We start from the raw sequence: 27,613 nt of genomic DNA on the forward strand, positions 1-27,613 counted from the left end.
CTCTTATAAGGTAAAATAACTGCTGGAGGCAAAAGAAGAACAGAAGAAGGCAAAAGAAGAACAGAAGGAGGCAAAGAAGGGCCGGGAGGAGAAGAATAAAGACCTTGAGGAAGCACATCAAAAACTTGAGAAGTATAGACACCTGGAGGAACTAAAGAGAGAAACTAAGCAGACTGTCTTTTGTTTTATCTCCTCACGTTGATGTTGACAGCTTGTCAACTCTTTCAACACATTGTTTGGCCATTTTGGATAAAATGGCTCAGAGGAAAATGAGATTGGTTCCCTCCATGAATTCATCTCCATGGATCAATGACACCATCCGTTCTCTTAGCTGTAATTTCCGTAGAGTAGAGCGACGTTGGAAATCCACGTAGTTTCATATCCATTGTCAATAGTACAAAGACCTCATAGCCAATTATAACCACGTAGTTAAAGGTACAATAAAGGTACACACGATGGATCTGACCGATCTGATCGGAAACCTGACGATACTACGTCCCGCCCACCGATAGCTGTAACCTGACTGCACCACAGGCCTGTCAATCAAACAGACACGCCCCCAAAAACAGGTCTTCTTGAATCTTCTTTTCTAATGAATGAGGGATTATTTTCAGATGGACCTCCAGAAAACTAATAAGAAGGAGTGACTTTAGCTAACAACACCAAGATAACTGATGGACACATTTTATTCACTTTGGATTTGATGAGAGAAGTTGAATGGGAGTCTATGGAGCCGGAGGCTTTTTGGAGCCGACCTCTAGTGGCACTCGCTGGTATTGCAGCTGAAGACACTTCTGGATCAGAACCGTTTTACAGACCTGAAGCTACGAACACTTTTATATCCAGTCTTTGGTTTTATATCCAGTCTGTAGTTTTATATCCAGTCTGCAGTTTTATATCCAGTCTGTGGTTTTATATCAAGTCTGTAGTTTTATATCCAGTCTGTAGTTTTATATCCAGTCTGTAGTTTTATTATATCCAGTCTGTGGTTTTATATCCAGTCTGTGGTTTTATATCCAGTCTGTAGTTTTATATCCAGTCTGTAGTTTTATATCCAGTTTGTAGTTTTATATCCAGTCTGTAGTTTTACATCCAGTCTGTAGTTTTATATCCAGTCTGTGGTTTTATATCCAGTCTGTAGTTTTATATCCAGTTTGTAGTTTTATATCCAGTCTGTAATTTTATATCCAGTCTGTAGTTTTATATCCAGTTTGTAGTTTTATATCCAGTCTGTAATTTTATATCCAGTGTGTAGTTTTATATCCAGTCTGTGGTTTTATATCCAGTCTGTAGTTTTATATCCAGTCTGTAGTTTTATATCCAGATTGTAGTTTTATATCCAGTCTGTAGTTTTATATCCAGTCTGTAGTTTTATATCCAGTTTGTAGTTTTATATCCAGTCTGTAATTTTATATCCAGTCTGTAGTTTTATATCCAGTCTGTAGTTTTATATCCAGTCTGTAGTTTTATATCCAGTTTGTAGTTTTATATCCAGTCTGTAATTTTATATCCAGTCTGTAGTTTTATATCCAGTCTGTAGTTTTATATCCAGATTGTAGTTTTATATCCAGTCTGTAGTTTTATATCCAGTCTGTAGTTTTATATCCAGTTTGTAGTTTTATATCCAGTCTGTAATTTTATATCTAGTCTGTAGTTTTATATCCAGTCTGTAGTTTTATATCCAGTCTGTAGTTTTATATCCAGTTTGTAGTTTTATATCCAGTCTGTAATTTTATATCCAGTCTGTAGTTTTATATCCAGATTGTAGTTTTATATCCAGTTTGTAGTTTTATATCCAGTCTGTAGTTTTACATCCAGTCTGTAGTTTTATATCCAGTCTGTGGTTTTATATCCAGTCTGTAGTTTTATATCCAGTTTGTAGTTTTATATCCAGTCTGTAATTTTATATCCAGTCTGTAGTTTTATATCCAGTTTGTAGTTTTATATCCAGTCTGTAATTTTATATCCAGTGTGTAGTTTTATATCCAGTCTGTGGTTTTATATCCAGTCTGTAGTTTTATATCCAGTCTGTAGTTTTATATCCAGATTGTAGTTTTATATCCAGTCTGTAGTTTTATATCCAGTCTGTAGTTTTATATCCAGTTTGTAGTTTTATATCCAGTCTGTAATTTTATATCCAGTCTGTAGTTTTATATCCAGTCTGTAGTTTTATATCCAGTCTGTAGTTTTATATCCAGTTTGTAGTTTTATATCCAGTCTGTAATTTTATATCCAGTCTGTAGTTTTATATCCAGTCTGTAGTTTTATATCCAGATTGTAGTTTTATATCCAGTCTGTAGTTTTATATCCAGTCTGTAGTTTTATATCCAGTTTGTAGTTTTATATCCAGTCTGTAATTTTATATCTAGTCTGTAGTTTTATATCCAGTCTGTAGTTTTATATCCAGTCTGTAGTTTTATATCCAGTTTGTAGTTTTATATCCAGTCTGTAATTTTATATCCAGTCTGTAGTTTTATATCCAGATTGTAGTTTTATATCCAGTCTGTAGTTTTATATCCAGTCTGTGGTTTTATATCCAGTGTGTAGTTTTATATCCAGTCTGTAGTTTTATATCCAGTCTGTAGTTTTATATCCAGTTTGTAGTTTTATATCCAGTCTGTAATTTTATATCTAGTCTGTAGTTTTATATCCAGTCTGTAGTTTTATATCCAGTCTGTAGTTTTATATCCAGTTTGTAGTTTTATATCCAGTCTGTAATTTTATATCCAGTCTGTAGTTTTATATCCAGATTGTAGTTTTATATCCAGTCTGTAGTTTTATATCCAGTCTGTGGTTTTATATCCAGTGTGTAGTTTTATATCCAGTCTGTAGTTTTATATCCAGTCTGTAGTTTTATATCCAGATTGTAGTTTTATATCCAGTCTGTAGTTTTATATCCAGTGTGTAGTTTTATATCCAGTCTGTAGTTTTATATCCAGTCTGTAATTTTATATCCAGTCTGTAGTTTTATATCCAGATTGTAGTTTTATATCCAGTCTGTGGTTTTATATCCAGTGTGTAGTTTTATATCCAGATTGTAGTTTTATATCCAGTCTGTGGTTTTATATCCAGTGTGTAGTTTTATATCCAGTGTGTAGTTTTATATCCAGTCTGTAGTTTTATATCCAGATTGTAGTTTTATATCCAGTCTGTGGTCTGTGCCCACTGCAGCCTGTATTTCTGCTCCTTGCCGACAGGAGTTCAACCCAAAGTTTACTTCGGTTGTTTGCAGCTCATCCGACTCATGAATGAACGTGTTTTACTTTCTGAGAATCTTTTCTTCAAAGCACGTTTTCCTGACGTCTCTGATCACGAAACACTTTTCTGACTGCAGAACTGCACATTACTGCACATATTGTTTGATTTTGGAACCGTTCACAGTAAACTGTAAAGACTTAACAAATGTAGGATATCGACAGTTTAAAGCAGGAAGAGAAGAAATGGTGTATTTTAAACTATGTAATAACTGTTTACATGCAGCTGATGATTGTGCTGTAGGTGAACAGATACAGAGGTGATTAAAACTCATCTGGGGATGTTGAAAGTCTTTCTGTGTTCTCACCAACAGACTCTGCAATTAATCAACTGAATTTAAGCCATCACACTTTATTGAGATATCACTGATTTCATTTGTTTAATTAAAATACATGAGAAACACCATCAGACCACGCTCTATTATATTCATTTTCACTGATTAAACAGCATCAATATAAATCAATCATTTGTATTAATTATGATGTACTGTATAGACTGTGTACAGTACATGAAATTTAATTAGGCATCCCCTTGGGTCATATTATACTATAATGAAAGAAAGAAACAATTCCAGGCAGATAGATGGAAAAACAAAAGAAAAAGTTCATTTTAGTCAAAATGATGTGACTCATTTGCATTTTGTTTTCACATTGTACTTTGATATGGTTGACAGTGTGGCTCATACAATGTGATTCACTTGTTGCATTGATATTATTTGATATGTCAAAGTAAGAAACATCTTTTATAAAATCAATCAAATTAATGACAAATTTAATAACAGCATTGATTAGCACTTCCACTGATTTTAGAGATGCAAACCATAACGTTGGCTCCAAAGGACCAAATGTTCACTCAAAAACTGAGAAGGAGCGGTATTTCTTCTAGCTCTTCACATGGACGTCTTCCTCAGCAGGCCCTTGTGGAGGACTTTGTAGATGCTCTCCTTGTTGTTTGAAATATTGTACGTGGTCAAATCCACCAGCGTGTCGTAGTCCTCTTCAGAGTAGGTGAGGTTGCTGGTGGTGTACGGAGAGTCGCTGCTGCTCACGTCCACCTTCCCGGCTTTTATTTCCTCCTCAGTTTCACGTTTCACACCTGTAAATTCATATGATAATAATAATACGATTAGATGAAACAAAACACTTTTCAGCGGAAACATGAAAACAATAGGTGAGGCCATGTGAAAAGAAGCATCAGAGAGACGGCTTTAGTCACAGCTGTTGTATCACCCTGCTGAGGACATCACACCTTTCCAAACAAAACTTCCTCCACCAACAAGACATAACTGCAGCGTCTGTGTTTTCAGCTTGAATGAGGAGTTCTTTTTTGTTGGTGGAGTGAATTTGTTTGGAGAGGTTTACTTTGCAGCAATGCGTGAAAACCACACATGAGAAGAACGAAACGAAGGATGAGTTGGAAATTGTTTTTTTTAAAAGCTTTGTAGCTCATGCAGCTCGGGATCTTTCTTGACCTCTACAACTCGTCCCTCCTCATCCACAGAGACTGTAACAGAAGATGAAAAAAACTCTTTGGTGGAAATAAAAGTATAAAGTGTCCCACGTCCAGGTGCGCCAGCACGCCTCGCCGCCGCAGGTGTTGAGGTGTTGGAGTTGTACAACGAAAACAAATAGCGCTCTTATTCAACTGACAAAACACTGCAACACATGATTAAAGTCGGCTGATCTGTGTCCACCAAAATACCAAACCCGTTGGATCACCGGCACCCGCCGGGTGGATGAAAATTGGGCCTTGACTTGTAGAAACTTGAAGCTTTTCCTGTTTTGTACTTTGTCCCGAGCAGGTTGTTTCCTCACTCGGCCAAGAGATGGACCTCCAGTCGCTGCTTCGTTCACGTCTGAAAGCAGGCCAACTGTCGGGATGTCGTGTCTGAAGGCTGCATCCTCACCTTGCTGTTAACCCACTGCCTTTGGTCAGGAAAGGTTTCTGTATTTTGTGTTATCTATACCGAAAATGTTTTTCAGAACCTTGTCAGAAACCTACGGAACATGATGCCCTCATTCTTAAATTGTTTTCAGCAGCCGGATTTTCTTTTAATGCTCTCAGAATTTTCGGGTTTGATAACATACATTGTACAAATGTTTTGTGCCAACATTTTATACATGTTTAGAATGTTTTTAGACTGTTATCATAACTTTAAGACGGTAAAACATTACTAGAGCATCATTTCTAACTACTGCAAACAGACTCTTCACCTGCTTCAATCACAAATCCATCAGTCGACTTCAAACTGTCCACAACTCAGCTGCCAGACTTTGAACTAAAACCAGGAAAAGGGACCACATCGCCCCGTTTCAGCCTCCTGAAGCTCCCAGTAGGTTTTAGAATTGAGTTTAAGATTTTACTGTTGACTTTAAAGACACTTCATGGCCTCTCCTTCCTATTCAGCTGACCTGATTGTCCCATACAAGTCTGCCCGTTAGTCTGAGATCCTCAGACAAAAAACCTTTATCTGTTCCGGAGACACGCCTTAAAACTAAAGGTGACGAAGCGTTTTCAGTCAGAGCCTCCAAGTTCTGGAACGAGCTGCTTGAGGAAATGAGAGTCAGTGACATCTTTTAAGTCTCTTCTTAAAACAGACTTTTATTGGACAACCTTCAGCTGATTTTAGTGGTCAATTCTTATTTCTTTTATACCCTGAATTTGTTTTTATGATTGTTTTACATGATCATTGTGTGGTTAAGACTTCTTAGAATTCACTTGTTGTTTTGTTTTAATGGCTTATTTTATGTGAAGCACTTTGTAACTGAAGTTTAGAAAAGTGCTATACAAATAAAGTTTATTGTTATTATTAATTTTTTCTAGCTGGCACAACATAGAAACCATTCATAAAGTACTATACCACAGCCAACCATAAATCCTCCTTTCATCAGGATTATAAAGTTCAGTTGTTGTTCACTCTTGACAGAAGTATTGATATATTTAATTTGTAATATTTGAGACTGTATTCTGTGCTGGTTATACTCACAGGTGTTCCTAATATTCTGTCAACCCAATGCGGGACAAAATATTAAGAACACCACTCAGTAAAACCCATCAGTGTTCAACAGCACCAAAGGCTCCAAAAGGGTTCAAATAAATCAGCTCCTCAAGACTGAACTTTACAACCCGGATGGAGTGAAGCTTTATCACCGGATGCATCACCTGTCGGTGGTTTTAATGACGTGATCAGTGCAGCATCTCTAATCTGAACTACTCGTCCACCAGTCGGCCTCATGCAGCCTTCGTTCTGGACTCGTTTTCTCAAACACCCCAGTGCAAGCAGGTGAACTTTCTATACGGCAACTATAGAGGGATAAAATATGGTAACATATGATGACAAAAGGCAAAATTCAACCGGGGTAAGGATTAGTTTGAACGGTCACTGCATTATGAAATCAATCATTTGTTAAGAGGAGTGTCAAACAGGCAGATAAAGAAGGAAAAGGAGGAATCTCTAACTGGGGATTTTACCGTTGGATCGTTCTGTCTTTTTATTTTACTTTACTAACCAACAAAAGTCCACAGAGAATACAAACCGACCACAGTTTAAACAGGTTTTGACTGCGTAATGAGGTTAAAAACCCAGCGCAAACCTTTTGAAGGGGCTTACCGGGACGTTTGAAGTCTTTGTATGTGTCGTTCACAAGTGGGAAATGAATCACAATGGGGGCCTTGGGATTCTCCTCATCCTCTAAGATGTACATCTCTTTCTGAGGCTCCAGACTGGCAAAATCAGTGCTGGGGAAGGGGATGTCATGGTCTTTACAGTATGCAACGGTTTTCTCTAGGACCTGAAAGATGAAACAGAGAAATGTTAACGCCTCCACACACTTAAACAAGTGTTTTACAGAATCATATAGAATCGTGAAAAAACAAGTATATTCCATGAAAATTGTTGAATTTTGTTGACTTAATTGGACGAGCACACATTGGATCCTCTTGAATACAGTGTCTATAAATAAAGGTAATATATGGTATTATACAAGTAGCTCCGCCCCAAATCTGATTGGTCAACTGAACATCTGGAACAAATCATGATGACATCACACCCTGCTCATCATTAGAAATATCACTCCACCTCCTCAATGGGAAAATAGAATGAGAATAGAATTTCATATAATATGTAATATAATGTAGTTTCTACTTGTTATAGTTCTATTAAATGACCCATTTGGTGAAGTCGGGTCTCTTTTGGTCCTTTTTGATATCTGATGAACAAAGATATCTGATGAACAAAGATATCTGATGATCAAAGATATCTGATGAACAAAGATATCTGATGAACAAAGATATCCATGTTCTCATGTGTTTTTAACATTTTAGCTCCGTGTCATGTGTTCAAACCAAACCGGTCCAGCTAGCCTCCTCTAGGATTGTAAGTGCGTGACTATCCGTGGTGTTACGGTACGGGTGCTCGGAGCGATCTTTGTTCATCAGATATCTTTGTTCTTTGTTCGTCAGATATCTGTGTTCGTCAGATATCTTTGTTCGTCAGATATCTTTGTTCGTCAGATATCTTTATTCACCAGATATCTTTGTTCGTCAGATATCTTTGTTCATCAGATATCTTTGTTCCAACCAGACTGAACTAGCTGATCAGTTTAGTGTTTCTATGTTCTGTATTTATTCAGTGGTGACTAGAAATCCTCTCTGTTGCTAGGTGGTTGCTAAGGGTCCGACTACTTCCTGGAGTAGGAAACATTGCATGCGAGTCTACTGATTGTTTTCCAGTTGTTAGTCATACCCGTGTGTTGCCATGGAAACGGAGATCACACTAACAAAAAGTTGTTATTCAAATCAGAGCATTTTCATGTTATTAGATATGCCCGAAGATATCTTTAAAAATAATGAAACACATTCAGAATACTGTTTACTCTGCAAGAGCTGCTTATTTTATTCACCTTGAAGAAGTTCTGTGGGTTCCATGAGTAACTCAGAGATATGATCACATCCACGTCTCTCTCGGGACGCAGCACTGGTGGACAGCCCATGTTGATGTCCAGGCCGGAGTCCATCAGGCGGAGAGTGGCGTCGCTGGGTGTCAGTTTGTTTGGGAAGCCGTCTTGGTGTGTTTCTGAGGAGAAGATCACCAACACATGATGGGATGGATGGTGAGGATGCAACAATCATATTCTTCACATGTGTACTTTTTATCATTTTGATGCATTTTATGCATCTATATTTTAATATATATATATATATATACATTAGTGTTGCATCTATTGGCTGTACTGCCCGATGAGGGATTCCTTCTCACTTGTTTGTTTTTCTGCATTTTTTTTTCCTGTTAAATGTCTTTTGGAGAGTTTTTCCTTTTTCAGATTGACGGTGTGAAAAAGGACAGAGAATGCTGCATTTTGGACACATCGTAAAGCAATTTTGTGATTTTCGATATTGTACCATGTAAACTAAATTTAATTGAGTTGATTTTTATTCGAATGCAGAAATAAAAAGTGACGCACAAATATTCAAACAGCTGCAACAGCTCTTCCAGTGAAAACATCCGTACAGACTACAGAGGAGCAGAAACACTTCAGTGACACCAGCACTGCTGGTAAAATAACAGATCCTGTGTTATTTTATGGTTTCATGTAATAAATAGAAGTTATTAAATGTCTGCGGTGGAGTTACTCCTTCTCTTTGTTTTTCAGGAAAAGAAAAGTGTCCGTGTCAGCATGGGTTTCTGATCCTACCTTTCCAGCCATTGAAGTTGCTGTTTTCACTGTAGTTCCAGCGCAAGAAGAGACCGTGTATGAAATTGTAGATCTCAGCAATGACAGGACGATCCGTGAAGAAGTCAGTCAACAAAGCGTCACTTTTGGGCAGTGGGGTCAGGATCTGCATGTCCGCAGGCGAAGGTCCACAATCGACTTCTGCAGAGAAAGACGACATCTCAGTGACACGTACTGAATTCACTAAATTCAGAGTTTGTATGTCATTTGTTGGACTATAATAATTCTTTATTGCAAGAAAGCTTTTTTTTTAATTTCTTGCCACTTTTTGTGTGAGAAAAAAATGAAACCATAATGGTTCAGAAGTTGTGTTTATGTATCTATTTTTAAAAATTGGATAAGCGGATGATTATGTTGTTTGTTATATTTGTGGAATAAATGCCTTTTAACCCCATTAGTTGTAAAATGTTGCACCAGGTGTTTGTTTTTTTAGCGTTCCACAACTTTTCCAGTCTTTTGTTGACCCTGCACCAACCTTTTGGAGACATGTTGCTCGCACCAAATTCAAAAAGAGGAGATATTTTTAATAAAAAAAAGTTTCAACACTTATTTTGTTGTCTTTTGTCTGTTTTCAATTAAATATGTTTTTATGTGATTTGCAAATCATTGCATTTTGTTTTATTCACATTACACAGCGTCCCAACTTTTTCATGATATTTATGGATACATGGCGAGCTACTTTGAGCTCCGACATTATTCAACTCGTTCCTTTCATCTCGCTGTAGTACAGAAGTCTCATTGCTCTCATATCCATATACAGTCTAACTAGAGGCACCATCTTGTCACTACCAGCTTTACAACCACATCCAGGCAGAAGCACTGAGACCCACACAGGTCAATAAACTACTTATGAAGCGCTTCTGATGCCTGTTTCAAACAAATATTGCACCAACCACATCTCTGATGTCGTGCTGCCTGTAAGTACCAAACTTACAAATCACACGATCGGTGACAAAAATAAATATTCCTAAACAATTTTCTTGTAAGTAAATGATTGTTTTGACTTGAAACATGATGTATTGTTTAAATCTTAATGTGCATGGTCTAAATAAAGTATATGTACCGATCTCGCTGACATCCGGCTTCCAGGGAGCATGAAGACCTGTAACATGCTTCCACAGCTGGGCCACGGTCATCGAGAAGATGCTGCTCCAGATCCCTGACAAGGTTTACAGGACAATAACAAGATTTTAGGATCATACACTGGTTTTGTCCAACAGGATGCAAACATTTTCCAGAGAGAGAGTGGTCATGTTCTCACCGATCAGATAAGGGATGCGGACTTCTGGGAGCTTCTTGATGATATGACCGAGGAAGAACTTACTTCCAAAGTCCTCGGTCCGGACATATGCCCCATATTTTTGAAGGCCCACCTCATAGGGGGTAAACTCACACCACTCTGTCAGCAGAAGGAGAACACAGTCAATCATTCCATCACAGCTTTCATTTTTCAGGGATCGTTTATTGGGGGCGTGGCTTCTTGTGGCCATTTGGCATCAATAAGGATGTTTAATGATATTGTAGTTACATTTAAATAGATTCCACTTCACTTAACTTCTGGTTACTGTCGTACTATCAACAAACTATTTTACATTAATGCAAACTAATCTCAAAGATTTTCCTTGAAATAAATTAAATTAGTGACGTGTTTTCCATCACTCAGCAGACGGGAGGCGGAGCTAACGAAGCAGGAGCTCTTCAACAGGCTTTTAAACTGCCAACTGACCGACATCACACGTTGCAACACGGTTTGGATCTGGAGGAAGTAAGGTCCAAAATCACAGCTCCAATTATTGCTTATTAGAACAGATCTTCCATGTTGTAACTTTAGAAAGAAAATGTTCAGAATATGATTGTAACACGATTCAAGCTGCACCGGAGTCAAGCTTAACGATTTCATTTAGAAGTCCAACTTTTTGGAGTGTAAATACCCTTTAAATTTAATCCTTAACTCATCATTTAACACGACGGTGTTGCAGTTTCTTACATCTTTGAAGAATCGCATAGTTGTAAACATCTGTACATTCATTCCTGTTGCAAAATATTGAATAGCTTTCAACTTACTGACATATTGGTTTAAAATAGTTCAGCTATCGATCTGTATGATCTGTTTTTTATCCCCTCAGCACAAAATATCACCACGACGTAAAATTAATTCATGTGAAGTTTCAGCTATTAAAATGATGAAAACATAAAACTAATGAAACGTTTCCAGGATATTTACCAGCTTCAGTCTGACAGCCGTTTATCTCCTCCTTCACATTCACGGCCGTGTATATGGGGAACGGGTTCTGACCCTCACTCACTGCCATCTGCTGCTCAGACAGGGTACTAGTGACTTTCTGCAATTTGAAACACATAATGAATATTATTATCTGAAGGATTTCAGTTATTTTCTCCTGAATTTTCAGCTTTAAAGAAATTCTGTGAAAATCGGTGTTGAGCTGCTGACCTTCCCGAAGGCGAGCTGCTCAAAGATCAGGCCGAACATATCGACGAGAGACACCAAGTGACCCTCGTCCTCTTTCTGTGACATTTCTTGCTTGTAATAGAGCAGTTTGTCAGGGGACAGGAGGCTGAGCATGCTCTTGGTGAGCTGCTCCCTCGCTGCCGAGATGAAGGTGTTTATGTCCTGTTGTGACCAGCGGGCCTCCTGATACAGAGCCGTCATCGTCCTGTTCACAGCAGCAAGCAACACATTCATCTTCATTCATTTTGCAACGCAGAGAAGTGCTCCTCAAATGAAGGTGGAGGTGATTCAGACATGTGGAGCGTGATGTTGTTCTCACCAGGTGGATCCAGAGACACCGGTGATGTAAGTGGTAGCATCGAGGACCCCGATGTCCTTCAGGGCCCTCAGACTGCCCAGCAGGCCCGTCATGGCCCTGGATCCTCCTCCTGAAACCACCACGGCTATGTTTGGCACCTGGACACAGAAACCAGCGGGGGGGCACAAACCTTTTTAAACCTGTGAATGTGTTTGTTGGTGTATTCACACGCTGGTAACACATTGAGGACTTTCTTTCCTTGTTTATTAGGGCCCGAGCACCGAAGGTGCGAAAGTCCTATTGTTATTCACAAAATTATTATTCTTTTTATCCTGAAAGTTTAAATGCATTTTTGGAGGCTTTATCATGTTCAAAATCTCATGAAAGTTGATCCAAAAATCTCTCCTGGCGAATTTTTTTTTTATTTTAGTGGAGTTGCGAGTGGGTGTGGCCAAATGGCTCGCTAGCGCCCCCTACACAGATGCCCCGGCGGCTACATTTACATACATGCACGAAAATCGGTGGACGCGTGTATCTAGACGTACAAAAAAGTTACATTGCAACATTACATCAACTCAACAGGAAGTCCACCATTTTCAATTTAGTTTCCATGTTTAGAAACACACGTACTTTAATGAACTCCTCCTGCAGATTTAGTCGGACCGACTTGAAATTTTTTCTGTATACTCTTAACATGTTTGGGATTAAAAGTTACAAAATTTCTTATTTTAGTGGAGTCGCAAGTGAGCATGGCCAAATGGCTCGCTTGCATCTAAACAGATGCCCCGGCGGCCACATTTACCTACAAGCACGAGGTTCGGTGGACACGTGTATCACACAGAGATGAACAAAAAAGTTCCAATCCACCATTACGTCAACTCAACAAGAAGTCCGCCATTTTGAATTTAGTCGCCACTTTTGGCGATTCACACATGTTGGATCGACTTGAAATTGAGTCTGTGCACTCTTAACATGTTTAGAATTGAAAGTTATCAAAATAATATGTTTTCGTCGATTGGTGTGCCCGTGGCGGCCAAAAAGTGACCCATAAGTCATAGCATGTCGTTCAAAAAAATGACGAGTTTTGTTTTTAAGTCTTTTTTTTTAAATCTTTGGCTCACTGCAACCTATAACTCCACCGTCCATAAATATTAATTTAAATGGACCAAAATTGCCGTAGACATTCTTTGGATAGTAGATATACGTGTTTTCAAGGAGGTCTGCAGTGATATTAAATATCTTCCTGTAATGTGTTGTGAATGCAAACCTTTTTCAATTTCTCCAAACGTTTCAATTTCTTCAAAAGTTGAATCAGCATCAACAGGTGGAATCTGAACCTTTAATATCAACCTTAGTGAAGTAGAATCTTTTACCTGTTGAGTGAACCAGACTGTCAGCTGAGTCTCTGGAAGCTCTGAGTGAACTCTGTGAAACTCTTTCTCCTGCCGCAACACCTCTACCAGCGCTGAAGACAGTCCAGCAGTCTACGACGCTGGAAACCACCTTATGAAGACCCCAGCTGCAAGCAGGAATATGTGGACCCTCGCATGCTGCACGTCTGCGACCCCGACCCGCAACGTGCATGTCACTGCTTGCAGTTTTAATTACATCTATAATTTTTTCTTTCGGTGTACTTCTCTTTCCTACCTGTATTCTTCAACTACAGTTCCCCACTGCTAGATTAATGAAGTCTTATCACATTTCTTTATCTTATAGTGACAATGGCCGTGGTTCGCACCAGGCTACCTACTTTGGGCTCTGAAGAAAATATTAGTGCCACAAAATTTAGGTGGCTCTTCTACTTAAAGCAATTTTTGGTTGATTCTAAAACAATTCTCAGTTTGGTAGTTTGAGCACCACAGAATTTCTGAAGTCTCACAGATTGCTTAACAAAACTAAAACATATTGGAGTGAAAGAAAGAAAAAAAAATACATGTTATATCCTTAATTTATAGTTTCAAATAGTAACAATGTACCTTCCCAGATTCAAGTGGACAGCTGAGGCCTAAAATCTTCTCCAGAGCCGGTGCAACAATGACCGACCTCTTCTTCAGGTACTCTTTCTCTTGTGGAGGGATGTCACAGCCAAGGCGAACTGAAAGATCTTCCTCCTTGCTATATATTTACAAAGCAAAGGTATCATGGTAAAAAAATGTACACACATATACAGTACAGCTGCTCATAGTTCCTCAAACTTGTTAAGTAAGAATCAACTTACCTTTCACGTGTTTCCAGGTCTAAAGCCAGTTTCTCCTGTAATGGCAAAATGCCACATTATTATGCACTAATAGAAAACCTTCTAAAAATCATCCCTGCTTTTGTTGATGCGTCTCTGCAAGACACCTGTTCAGCAAGTAGATATTATTCTATTAAATTCCTATCATTATAATTTCACGTTCAGATGGAGATGTTGGCTCAGAGTGAATTCATGGAGGTTTAAAGAAGAACTGGATCCAGTCGCAAAGGTGGAACTCGCTCACTTCAATAAAAAATGCTGACCTGGCGCTAGAGTCAAAAGGTTTCTATCTTTCGGGTGCATTAGTGATTCTCTCGGTGTCCTGCTCAGTCCGTAGACTTTACATTGTGATGATGTAATGAGCATGTAGACAGAGCTGCCATGCAAGTTGTGACATCGGGAAAAACTTCACACTTTAGCATGTGGACGGGAGGAACCTGGTTTTGAACCATCGCATGTAGCAGCAGTCAGACGAGGAAGACTTCTCAAAGTTAAAAGAGTAACATGCACAAAGACAGAAATGGTCAAAACCTCAAAGTATTATAGAGAAACCAAACAATTACTGCTTGACAAAAAATATGAAATTGAAATTGAAAGGTCAAATTTCACTCTTTGTATATTACATTTTTAACCTGATTAAAAACAGAAAATGTGTTTTTACTTGCATGACATCATCTCAATGTAAAGTTTACGGGCTGAGTGGGAACGTGCAGACGGGCTCCAGTGGGAGAAAACACCAAAGCTTTTCCATCGAGTAAAAAAAAAAGTTATTTGAGTGATTAAAGCGTCATCTCGAGTGTTTGTAATATAGTACAGTAATTATTGTATATATGTCAACTGGACAGTGGCATATGCAATTTGTCAGGTTTTTCTAACAGTTAAATATAAACATGTCCACCTTGGGAGATACATGCATCATAAGACTGATGTCAGCCAGTATGTTTCTGGCTTTGAAAAATGATCCATAACTGAATCTTTTCCTGTCTTCAATCGTCACGAGTCCATCAGATTTACGATCTATTCCATTGTGACATTTTGATAAAGTTCACAGAAACATATAGACAACTGTAGCCTATCTTTATACCTGCGATGAGTTCTTACCTCATCAACACCGAGGAAGACTTTGTGTGTGTTAATGGCTGATAGTGGCGGGAGCGAGATGGACGTTTCCATAGGAACAGCAGAGGAAGGTTCATCATCATGAGGCTAGCAGACACAAGAGAGAAATAACATGTCACGTTGGACTGGACTTTTAATGTGGTGGTTAAAATACGTCAAAATAGCTTCTATAAAGTGACTTAAAGTTGCTCTTCTCATCAGTTACCACTAAAACAGACCGACTGCTATTCCTGCAATTCATTCTTTTCTTCTTTGCATTTCCAAATAAATGAAGGGCCAAATACAGGCAGGCTCCAGAAATGTTCTGTGATTCTGCAGAAGGTAAAACTCACTGCCAGTCCGAGTTCTGTCTCCAAGTCTCTGCTGATGTAGAAACTCAGTTTCTGACTTTCCTGTGAATTTATCGTTTGGTTTTCCTGAAAGGCACCTCTCACTTTCAGCACCTTTCCCTCAATACCTGGTGGAAAAATAGAGATAATGTCACATGGCATTTATTGTTTAACAGAAAATATCTATTATTATAATGTGAATGTGTTTAAAAAGTAGACATTTCATATGACAGCTAAATAGAAGCTGTCGAGCACAGAGAGCTAACAACGTACAACCACTGCTCAGCTGCTCGTCAACGCTGATGTCCAAAACAGCTAACGGGGCGGCCTGGAGGACACCGAGAGAAAAAGACTTTCATTATGCTCAACCCACTGACATTAGAAAGGATTTCTCAAAATATGTCTGTCGTCCAGAAACCTTCAGCAGCAGAGCGCGGAAAGTAAAGCTGGGACTGTAATCGTGCTTTTTCATTTCTAAAGCAAATAATGTAAAGAGCGGGAACTTTCTGCCTCCTCCACTCCACAACTTCATCCACATCACTGGAGGTGTCATGGCGGCTGAGACTTACAGATTCCTGGAGGAAACTGGAACCAACCAAGGAACACACGATATGTTTTATTCTTTCTGTGTGGATCAAAGGCCTGTTTCTCTCTGCTGCCCATTCTGTCTGATCACAGGGATGATGACTGACTTTCCCTCTCTGTCTGTCTGTCTGTCTGTCTGTCTGTCTGTCTGTGTGTGTGTGTGTGTGTGTGTGTGTGTGTGTGTGTGTGTGTGTGTGTGTCTGTCTGTCTGTCTGTCTGTGTGTGTGTGTGTGTGTGTGTGTGTGTGTGTGTGTGTGTGTCTGTCTGTCTGTCTGTCTGTGTGTGTGTGTGTGTGTGTGTGTGTGTGTGTGTGTGTGTGTGTGTGTGTGTGTGTGTATCTGTCTCTCTCTGTGTGTGTGTGTGTGTGTGTGTGTGTGTGTGTGTACACTCTGGTGGTGATTGGCTTCATCAGCATAGTGTGACCTCAGAGAGCATGAACATAACAGACGTTCATGAAGTCCCTCCAGCAAATCGCTATCTTGATTTCAATAATTAACACAGATTCAAGCAGACTTCAAGCAATATTTGCAGGAGTTTGCATTTTTTTGTATTTCCCACAAAAAACTTCTTTAGCAGAATCTGTGCTGAAAGTATTCACGACATAAAGTAAATCTTTTCAAACAAAACTGGCTTCATTAACAACAATAACTCCTCATTTCCAACCAGAAAATCAGAAAGAAACTGGAACCAGAGGAGAAACAGGAAGTGACGTGGTTTGTGGGAAATGTGTTCTTCACATTAAAATGATGATTAAATGTTTGTGATCAAAGGAAGTGATTCCATATTACTGGATGTTAAATGAGTTTTCTCCACACGTCCAGTTGTCAGAGACGTCTCTTTGTTTGTTTCATCCAGCAGGTCTATGTGTTGAATGAACATGAATTAAACAGCATCTAAAGCTCTTATTTTGACAGCTGATGTAGTCCTTGTTTCTATATTCCAGTCACAGACGGTCTGTTCTGGAAACATACGCAGCTTTTAGGACCTTTTAGGACCTTTTAGCAGCTTTTAGGAGCTTTTAGGAACTTTTAGGAGCTTTTAGGAGCTTTAAGGAACTTTTAAGAGCTTTGATCTCCACGGTTCTCTAAGTTCAATAAGCAAATAATAAAACATTAGAAATAAAATATTTCAGGGAAGTTATTACATTTCATTGTTCATCAGGGTTAGGGTAGTGCTTAAATTTTTTTTTATTTTTCTTCCTCCACCTGCAATTCTTCATCAACAATGTCTAAAGTGAGTAAAACATACGGTTTATAGCTGCTCATATCGATGCTGTGGATAAAACCTTACCATGAGGATGCCATTAGTCACATATTCATTGGGGGTTTCCTGGCTGCAAAAAGGGGAGAAAACATGCCATTCAAACAGGACAAGTGGACAAGTGGACAAGTTATGTTTCAATGGTAGATCCATCAGTACGGTGTGGTACTGTATGGTACATAAGTAATAGCAATAGACTCATACCTCTCGAGGAGCTCAAAGTCTACCTGAAGTTCATCCTTTCTCTGTAATACATTCAGCAAAAGAATATGAATATGTCAGGTACTTTAAATATGACACAGCAAAAAGCAGCGACTTCTCATGCCCACGATATCCGATTCATTTCCTTCATGGTGTTTCACTCTCGCACCTTCAAACTGAAAGACAGATGGAGTTGTGAGATAACTAAACCCCAATAAAGAAAAACAGTTCATATGTGTTTCTGTCCAAACTCATAGAATTCGCTGCAAAGAAGCTATAAATTCATGAATGCTTCACACAACTTGAATCCTGACATCACAGAAGATCAACACAAACCAGTAATTGTTGGCCTTATTGAGGTTTCACAATACTTTACCTCACAGTTTAAGATGAAGACCTTCATCAGCTTCTCCCCCACAGTGAGGCTGCGGATGTCAAACAGAACTGTGGAAATCAGGTCATCTGAATTCAGACAGTCCTGATCCCACAGCTTGATCTCCAGAATATTCTAGGTAAACAAGAGAGGGACTCGTTGGCTGTTGGAAACGTTGTTGAGCCTACTGGTGATACCATTTCTAAAGAAAGAGTTAACATGCTCTCGAAGTTTCTCTTGCTGGTCTTTGCTTCTTTCCTCCCACCTCTGCAATTCAATTCATCTTCATGTATATAGCGCCAAACCACCAAATAAGTGATCACAGGGAACTTTTCTTACAACAGAAATATTAATAATTGTAATATCATAAAGAGGAACCCAACAATTCAACAACCCGCACGCACATGAGCGACGGTGGGAAGGAAACACAGGAGAAGAGTTAAACGCTTTTCCTCCCACTCAACCTTTGGAACCACAAGTCACCCTGCACTCTTATTTTGAAAGGCTGTGTTGAGAAATTATTTTATTATGAGCTCTAAAAATATGATGGACCTTTATAGTTCAGAAGAAGGAATTCACATTTTTAGTGTTGGATTTACAGGAAGCCAATGAAGAGGAACCAACATGGGATGATAAATCCCATCAGTACTCTTGTTTTTCAGAGTTATTGTGACATTTTGATAATAATTAATGACAACAGTCCAGCGAGGTAACGAATGAATGAACTATCGTTTTTCAGCATCGCTCTAAAACAGGAATTTCCAAATTTGGACAATCTTGTGGAGGTGAAAGATGAATCTTATGTGTGAGTTAAAGGACGTATTCTGATTAAAAATAACTCCCAGGTTCCTCACAGTCGTGCATCCGGTCTCTTTGGGTTAATATTGATAGTATTGGTCGAAGCTAACGACCATTAAGATCCTGTCTAGCCTGCTCTATCTAAATGTCAACGTGGTTTACAGACCTCAAAGTTTAGTTCGGACTGTAGTACCGAGCTCCCAGTGCCGGTCGCTGCTGCAGATTAGCTTCATCTTGCTTTTTTTGTGGATGTTTATCATAAAGTCGTGATGAGGAAGGATTTCATGAGGCACAGTTCTGCAATAGAAAATAGTCTGGCCTCGTGCACAATGGTTCACACGTTACTCCTGAACCCTTGTGACAAGTTGAAAAAATGTACGTTGTTAAGAAGGAAGTAATGGACTCACTTTTAATTGGACGGGTACCCTGATGGTAAACGTTTCATTCCACTCTGGGTTCTTACTGTTGGACACAGTTTTTGTGCGGCAAATCTTCGCCGTCGCCGTGGGGAGCGACAACATGACAAAGCAGTCATTTTCAGAAACTGGAAAAAGGGAAAAAATCAGCTTAGCATGCATTCATTATTATAGAGCCAATTTCCCTGTGTGTTGGGAAGAAACATTAAAATGGGAGATGGTATGATGCAGGCAAAAAAATATGAAACCGAAAACAGCAGAGGAACGAAGGAGAATCAGCGCGACCGTCAATCAAAGTCTCACTGAGGTGAAAACCTGAAGAATACAGTGGTGGTCGGCCATGTTTGTTGCTGGATAAGCTGCAACAGTTACACAGCGTATCAGGATGACGTCAAGTCAGATTATTGCCATTATCATATTATGATTTTTTTTTTTCTATGTTATTAAAAATTAGACCAGTAAAATCTTGAATGATGAGAGGCTCGGTCATCACAAATTGCCTGAAGAACATTTAATGTTTTCGCCAACATTTCCTTGAAGATGAGGAAACATTGCAGAGCTTGGGCTCCGGTTGATGTTGGGTCGACGGGAAACTCATTTTAATTTCAGTTGAGGATTACAGGGAATCACAATTTAACGGACTGCTTCTCCCAAAACCAACAGCTGTGCCACTACAATAATAAATAAAACAATACAAATAATAAAACAGGTTAATGTTTTTAAAACATGATTAGATATGATTCTAAAAAAGGTTTCCTTAATATCCTTCAAAGGCAGCGCTGCACTTACAGTAGTCCTCAGAGTGATGTAATAGTGCCTTCAGTATGGTGACATTCAGCGTCCAATAGGAGACAGCTTCTTTCTTCTGCAGAGACAAAACAGGAAACCCATGATGTTACTTATCTATTTTAACATAATGTTTCTTAAACTTTACCATCCACACAGAGGGGCCATTATTACACTATTATCTCTATATATAGTCTCAAAAACAATCTGTTGACTTATAAATGTTTACCTGGATACGAGACACACGTGAAACATGTGACAACCAAACTGAAGTCAAAATTGTATCATTGCATGTCTCAGTTGAAAGTTTCCTCACTATCCATGACATCAGTGACAGGACTCAACATGAGTTGGACTCTGTGTTGAAAGTGAGCTCAGAGGAAGTAGTTTATCCAGTTTTCCATTTGTTCAGATTTAATCTGTGTATGTTCTTTGCTTGTGTCACTTTAATGTATACGTTTAAATAATGACTTTTTAAGCTCTTCACAAGTTATTGTTAGAGGTGAAACGGGTTATTAAATCCTTTACTTCTTTTACTAGTGTAAAAACACTATGTCTATACTATACACTATAGCTGTATGGAAGGACAGTGAGAACAATGTATTCAAGAGTACAGAAAGAAAAGATGTCATTACACTAGTTAGTGTATTAATATGTAAACACCATGTTATTATTGAGTAGTTTAATCTAGAAAAAAAAAAAAAAATCACATTTTTAAGGCCATCGTTTCATAGGAAATTGGTCATGTAATTTATAGTTAATTACATTGAAAGTACTCGTACAAGTAGAAATACTTAAAAATTCCATTAGTTGTGTTTCATTTCTAATCTAAATGATTGTTTGTTATGAAGGTATTTTTGGGTCTTTATTATGCAAGCAAAAACATTTTTTAAAAGCAAAAAAGTTTGTAAGTAAAAATACATAAACTAAGAATAAAATTATTGCATTGCAAACAAATTTGCTCCCAGTTTTGTTAGCTTTGGTAACAGAATTAAGAATTTTGCTCAAGTTCAAGTTTCAAGTTAAAAATCTACGAGTTGAGTTTGGATGTAGTGGGCGGGGCATACGGTACGTGCCGGTGGAAGTACCGGCAGCCGACCAACGTATACTGCTAACGGGACCGGCAGTGACAACGTGAAATAAAACCAAAGTGAAAGCCGTGCTGTCATGTTTTAAAGCATTTAAAGACAGAAAAGAGTGATGTAACGTTGGCAGACCTCTGATGGAGCTCAACACAGTCCTCTGCTGTCAGAGGCAGCGAGTTGTGCGTCTGCAGTGATGCTGTGCGGATCTGAGTCAATCCACCAATAGAAACTAGGTCTCCAGTGTAAGCCCCGCCCACTACATCCAACTCACCTTGTAGGTATTTAACTTGAGAGCAAAGGTTTTCAATTTGCAGCCAAAAAGTATAGTTTCATAAGCAAAATTCTTAATTCTGTTACCAAAAGTAACAAAACTGAGAGCAAATTTGTTTGCAATGCAATAATTTTATCCTCAGTTTATATATATTTTACTTACAAACTCGATTTTTTTATTGCATTGCAAGAAATTTGCTTATAAAACAATTTTCTTTGCTTGCATAATAAGGACCCAAAAATACCTTCATATTTGTCACGTCACAGTCTGCCGTGAAGTGTTACCTGCTGTTGGACAGCTTTTAAAGGATCCTCCCTAAAAGGAAAATAAATAGAAATTATTTCAAAGGTAATAAAATGCATTTTAGCCTTAAAGAAATAAATAGAAGAAAACGTATAAAGCGAAACGTGAATCACTTACATTCCAAACAGCTCCTGAACTTTTTGTTTGACTGTAAAAGAAGAGGGCAGAAAATGTCTTTTTTTTATTAGTACAATTTTAGATAAGTATTTTTTATTGCTGCACTTTTCTTTTAAGTGAAAAAACACAGTCAACTCAGCTTCTGTTTCTACGTTCAGTTTTTCACATTTAACGTACTGAATAATCCCGTGCTGCTTTTAACTTCTCAATAACATTTCAGTAAAAGAACCTCAGCCTTTAGTTGTAGTTCTGCCCACATGAAGCATCACGAATGGATGACAAGTAATGAACATGGATTCATGTGATATTTCACCAGCTCCCATCACACATTAAGTAAACTGTTGTACATATAGTACAACCCCCTATCATCAGGTTTGGAGGCTGTCAGAGGCCAGAAAAGAATAAGTGAAAAGGTTGGGAGGCTGTCGGAGGCCAGAGAAGAGGAAGGGAAAAGGTTGGGAGGCTGTCGGAGGCCAGAGAAGAGGAAGGGAAAAGGTTGGGAGGCTGTCGGAGGCCAGAGAAGAGGAAGGGAAAAGGTTGGGAGGCTGTCGGAGGCCGAATGGGAGGTGTTCAAGATTGAGATCCAAGTCTGGCAGCGCCTAGCCGCCCTTTGAAGTCACATGATGTCACTACACCTCTGTAGACAGCAGCTTGAACAGTCTGGCTCCTGAAAGGATCGGAAGAGCTCCTTAGTTGGGTTAGGATAGAAATCAACCCGACCACATCTCAGAGTGTATTCATCCAGACAGGTGGAAAGAATGATACCATCTCCTTCTTTTGATGGGGAGGAGATCTGGCTGTTGGTAGGGCAGTCATTGTGAAGCCTCAGGAAGCTTTATGTCACTGTTCTCTTAAACAAACACCTGCTTTTTCTTTCTTGATTCATATCATTGAAGATCTGCATTGTAAACCCTGACAAGTTAACACAACTAAAAAATGAAGACAACTGATTTCCTCAACACTTTCAAGTTGTTGTCAACTTTTTTCAGAACTTAAATATTTTGATTGGAAGTTTTCAATCATATCTTCCATTGGATTAAGTTGAAAGAACTTAAAAAAAAGTACACAAACACATTCTTATTTGTTAACTCAACTCATCATTCATTACGGTTTGTAGTCATTATTTAATGACACATAAGTTACACACTTTCATTTAATTTTACTCAAAATCATGCAACTCAAAACTTAAAGACTTTGCAGCAAACTCATTGCCTCCATTACATTAAGTACAGCTCACTTTAAAGCTGGAGTAAATGCTTTCTATTGTGCAGTATTTCCTTCTCTCCAAATTTAACAGTTTGCACTGTTAATGAGGAAAAACCCAGAAAAATAAACCGTTTTTGTGAGTACAAGTGAGATGATCCAAACATAGCATGCTCACAACGGAGCAAAGTACAGAGATTTATTGAAAACTGAAAGATGATGGGCAGGTGCTCGATGAGGGAGGAGAGGAGGTAGTTGGTGATTGAAGATGGACTGGGCGGGCTGAAAGGCAGACTGGAGCGGATGGTGGGGGAGTGAGTAGGCAGGCTGAAGCTCAGTTGAACTAGGACTGGAAACTGGCACTCACTGACTGGCTCACAAAGGAAGAAGAAACAAGGGCCAGACCAGGGGTTTGGGTGGAGAACAGCTAACAGGATATAATCCAAAACCACGAGGAAGACGTTTAAGTAGTCGGTGGTCTCGAAGTGACCAGAATCGAGAACGACACATACAACATAAGAACTGTGAGCCGACAACAACAGGGGAAGTGGACAAACTGGGAAGCCCCAACAGGGCCATGATGTGTACCAACGTGTGGAAGATCCCACAAGCAAGAAGTCCCAGAAATGTCATGTGCTTGAAGGAGAACTGACACCGCACAACTGATGCCCAGAACCCTGACTTGGAAAATGTTCGGGCTGCAACTCAGCTTTGATCCATTGGCCAGAATAGATGGCGGCGCGATCGGGTCGTGCTGGCAGAGGTTTTGGACTTCGGTAAATGTGAGGTAGAAAGAACCAGCCTGCCAACATCCCAACGGCGGATACACTTCATCAGGCAGGAAGATGGAGCAGATATCATCAGGAAAGGAGTGAGCTGTCGTTACACCTGGATGTGAGTGGAACTTGAGAGTCAACCTGGACCAACAGACGAAATTCCCATCTGACATGACTACAACCTCTCTGCAGTCAGACATTGTTCTGAGGTACACCTCCGGGAGGGCAGTGATGATGGTCAAGCTCACTGTTCTGTGGGAGGAAGGTCAGAACGCATCCTTCCAGCAGAAGAAGGACAAGTACAATCAGTTGTCTGTGGCCGGCACAAAAGCAGGCTGGAAGGCTTCTACTTGCCCAGAAGATGTCGGTTACAAAAACTTCATTGGAAAAGCCATTCATCGATCCTGATGGAACTTATCTGGACCAGGTAAAGTAGGCACTCAAAGATCTCGCCAAGGAGACAGAGCAAGGAAGCTGATGGATCTGACCCACAAGCAAAAACAATGCCAAGGAAGAAAGGTTCTTCAGGTCAGCTGTAGGGGGATGTCCCAACACCTCGAGATGTTCTGATCCGTGAAGTCTGGACTCCGCCTGGGGCGTCGTGTGCTGGCAAAAAATTTCAACTGCAAGTGTTTCGTGAACTTTGTACAACTGTTTGGCCTGTAGTCTCTTGTACTGCTATCTGTTGCTTGGTTGCCTATCTGGTACTGGACACGGTTAATTGTTTTTTAAGCTGTGGGAACGTTGGTGCCAACTGCTCAGGTTGCTTTTGGTTTGGGTTCTTCTGAAATTGTGTGCTCTACCTCAGCGGTTTGACAGTTTTCTCTTTTTCTTTAGTATTCCAACCAGACGAACAAGACGACGTGTTGTAGACACACCTTTTCCTTTCTCTGCATGTGGTGGCATGATGTGGTAATTATGTGCTCTTTAAACTGGCGTGCTATTGTGTGATTTTTAAAAAAATTTATTTAGGTGATGGCGCATGAGTGTGAGTGTATTTGATGGCAACTGCACACTCTGATGACAGGTGGGTATTGAGGTAGTCTGTTGAGTTTAACCTCGTTGCTGGTGATCTTGGCAAGTTGGCATTACCCAATTATTATTGTCTGTGCTTTCATGTTGTAAAAAATGGCTGGAACATATATTTATGTAGTGTCAATAAATAAATTGTCCATTGAGTCAAAATCCACATCTCCCCAATATCCTGTATTCTGTTACCACAACTTGTGGGGTGCCCAAAACCAGGTTTAAGTTTCCTGGCTTCGTTGTCCAACCTTGCTAAGCCTCATCACGTTGCTTTGGTTACACTTATATATCCTTTTATCTCCTTTACACTGTTTCCCATTCATCCATTGACACACACATTCACATCGGCGGCTGAACCTGCCGGACACGGTGCTCGTCCGCCATCAGGAGCAACTCTGGGTTCAGTGCACGGCAAAACACTTTGACATGTGACAGGAGGAAGTGAGGATCGAACTATGTATGAACCTGCTTTATCTACCTGGGTGAGCCACAGCTGCCCTCATAAAACCTCCTGTCATAACTGAACTCCCTGCAATTCTATACATTCCACAAACCGTCTAATAGTTTAGAGTCAACAAAAACAGTCAACCTTTTTTTTATTACATTAGATGAAAGTAAAATTGTCTGCTTCTACAAAGAGATTTAAAGAAGCCTACAAAAAGTCTGTGTATGATGTGATATGGCACCCTTCCAGCCAGTAAGGTTAATATAGTTTCATCAAATTGTTATTATCACTTTTAAAATGAGAAAATATGATTTTTACTTTTAAAATTTTAGACCTTTTAATGTTTCTTCAAATTAAACTTTACAGTATGAAAATTAACTAAACTTTTTACTGTATTTGCACTATTCAATGTTTGTTATAATATTATGTTATAGTTATAGTATAATGTTTGCTCATGAACACATCTTTAAGCATTAAGAAGAAAAGTAGAACATGACAACTAAATGTAATAATCAAAGATTGTGCATTATGCATCTCTATAAGATTTAAATGTCGTTTTTTTTCTGTTTGGTGATAAAAGTCAAGTTGTCAAGTTGAGTTGTTGGGTGAAGTTTGTTTGCTCTCTTTAATCAGTTGTTGAGTAAATATTACTAAATGTTTTAGTTCTATAGGAATTCACGTTTAGTGCACCAATACTAAACAACAGTAGCAGTTTGTGTGTGAGTAAAAGCTGTGTGGCTGGAGCCCCATCAGCCATCACTTTGACCTACAGGTTTGGCCTGAAAGCCTCCGGTAGAGACACATCATGCAGGCTTGTGATCTGTTCTACAGTCACACGGTGGCTGAACAGGTGGAACAGCTTACACTGAGCGCAGATCATCCCTCTGACAGTTTCATCACACAAACTGTCAGCATTCAAACACTGGAGTGCTCAAGTTTACTCTAGTCTGATGTCATTGAACATTAGAGTTGTGGTCTCCAGCGTGTGGTCTCACCTGTCCCTTACCTGTCCCTGTTAGTCTCCACACCCGGCTGCTGCCGCTGGCTCCCATCTGCTTTCCAGGCGAAGCACAGTTCATATCAAACGAGCATACAGTTACCAAACCGGGTTGAGCGGGTGTTGTTAGATTAAGGCGGGTGTAACCAATCCGGATTGATGTGCATTCACAGCTGTTTTCAGAAGACCGCAAGGTCGATCTCAGAGTCACTGATGGTTAAATGGAGAAGACACGCACAGAATTCTTTCCTCTGAGTGAGCAGCAGCTTTTAATGGGGACATATAGAGATAAAATATGAAATATGTCAAAAAAGGAAAAACTAATGTGATCATTAAAGAGTGTGAAAAGGGATGGCAGATATTAGCAGACCAACTGAATGCTTATCCTAAAAATAAATATTTTAATTGAAACTGTCATAATAATATCCTTCAAGGAGTTATTTATTTACTCAAATTATTATTTGTTTGAATTACAAATCCCTCTCTTTTATATATTTTACATATCTATAACTAGTCTATCTGTGTAAATATATTTGTATGTTGAGAAAGATGGATGGAGTGAGGGAGGGAGGGATGGAGGGAGGAGGGAGGGATGACTGATGGAGGGAGGGAGGGATGGAGGGATGATGGATGGAGGGATGATGGAGGGATGATGGAGAGAGGGAGAGAGGGATGACTGATGGAGGGATGGAGGGATGATGGATGGAGGGATGATGGAGGGATGATGGATGGAGGGATGATGGAGGGATGATGGATGGAGGGATGATGGAGAGAGGGAGAGAGGGAGGGAAGGAGGGAAGGAGGGAAGGAGGGATGGTTATTACGTGGTGCTGAAAGAAAATCTATCTGAAACAGGACCTTGAAGCTGGACAGGCTGAGTCCCCGTCTGCCAACGTGTGATTTTCACCGGCATCATTCTCTGCTGCACTAAGTGTCTTTTTTTTTGTCTTTTTTTTTTTTTACCCTTTTTAAAACAGAATGCCCAAACTTCTGGAAAAACTCATTATCTGAACAATGACACTGCAGGATGTGGACTCCATCGCATTGGCAAGCCCCTACGATGGTCTTTCCCAGACCCCAATGTTTGTCCACAGGGTGGCAGCTCCATGTTGTTTCTTCGGGCCCCATGGGACGCTGGCGAGCTCCCCTCCCAGGTCTGGCTCCATGAGGGGCCCCCGGTGTCCCTGTTCTGGACGAGGTAGCTGAAGTCCGTGGGCTGCTGTTCATCGGAGGTAAGTTGACTGACTGTGGTCTGGTCCCCCCTGGGACCAATATGTCTAGGAGACTCCACCAGGGGCTGATACCCCGGAAAACATTGCTCCCAGGTCTGACAAAGCTCAGTTCATGTGATGGTGGTGAGTGTTTCCATGGTTACATCTGTTACAAGATTTTTGGAGTTCTTCTGTGTTAACATCAGCAGCAACACTGGCTCTGATTGAAGTGGCTTTGTCTCTGGAGAACAGTACCAGTTCTTCACATGGTGATGCTGAGACCTGCAGGGGGGCGGGGCTAGTGTTGAGTAGCTGCTCAAT

At 39.6% G+C, this 27,613-nt stretch overlaps 1 protein-coding gene across 1 annotated transcript; it reads right to left on the reverse strand.

The window, feature by feature from the left end:
* Window positions 1-3,601: 3,601 nt before the first annotated feature.
* pla2g4f.2 (phospholipase A2, group IVF, tandem duplicate 2) lies at window positions 3,602-26,160 on the reverse strand. Its single transcript, XM_069174671.1, has 22 exons — window positions 26,091-26,160; window positions 21,635-21,665; window positions 21,499-21,529; window positions 19,862-19,937; window positions 19,064-19,200; window positions 17,822-17,993; window positions 17,489-17,564; window positions 17,315-17,357; window positions 15,713-15,767; window positions 15,443-15,567; window positions 15,093-15,197; window positions 13,974-14,008; window positions 13,732-13,870; window positions 11,777-11,913; window positions 11,440-11,662; window positions 11,212-11,329; window positions 10,249-10,386; window positions 10,051-10,146; window positions 8,949-9,128; window positions 8,157-8,329; window positions 6,866-7,046; window positions 3,602-4,350 (listed from the first exon to the last, which is right to left on the reverse strand). The coding sequence occupies exons 1-22, from the start codon at window positions 26,134-26,136 to the stop codon at window positions 4,145-4,147; spliced, it is 2,523 nt and encodes an 840-aa protein (XP_069030772.1). The 5' UTR covers window positions 26,137-26,160; the 3' UTR covers window positions 3,602-4,144.
* Between the last annotated feature and the right edge of the window lie 1,453 nt (window positions 26,161-27,613).

Source organism: Embiotoca jacksoni, unplaced genomic scaffold (assembly GCF_022577435.1).
Source record: "Embiotoca jacksoni isolate LCO1_2020_lvr unplaced genomic scaffold, fEmbJac1.0.p SCAF_60, whole genome shotgun sequence".
Taxonomy (NCBI): Eukaryota; Metazoa; Chordata; class Actinopteri; family Embiotocidae; genus Embiotoca; species Embiotoca jacksoni.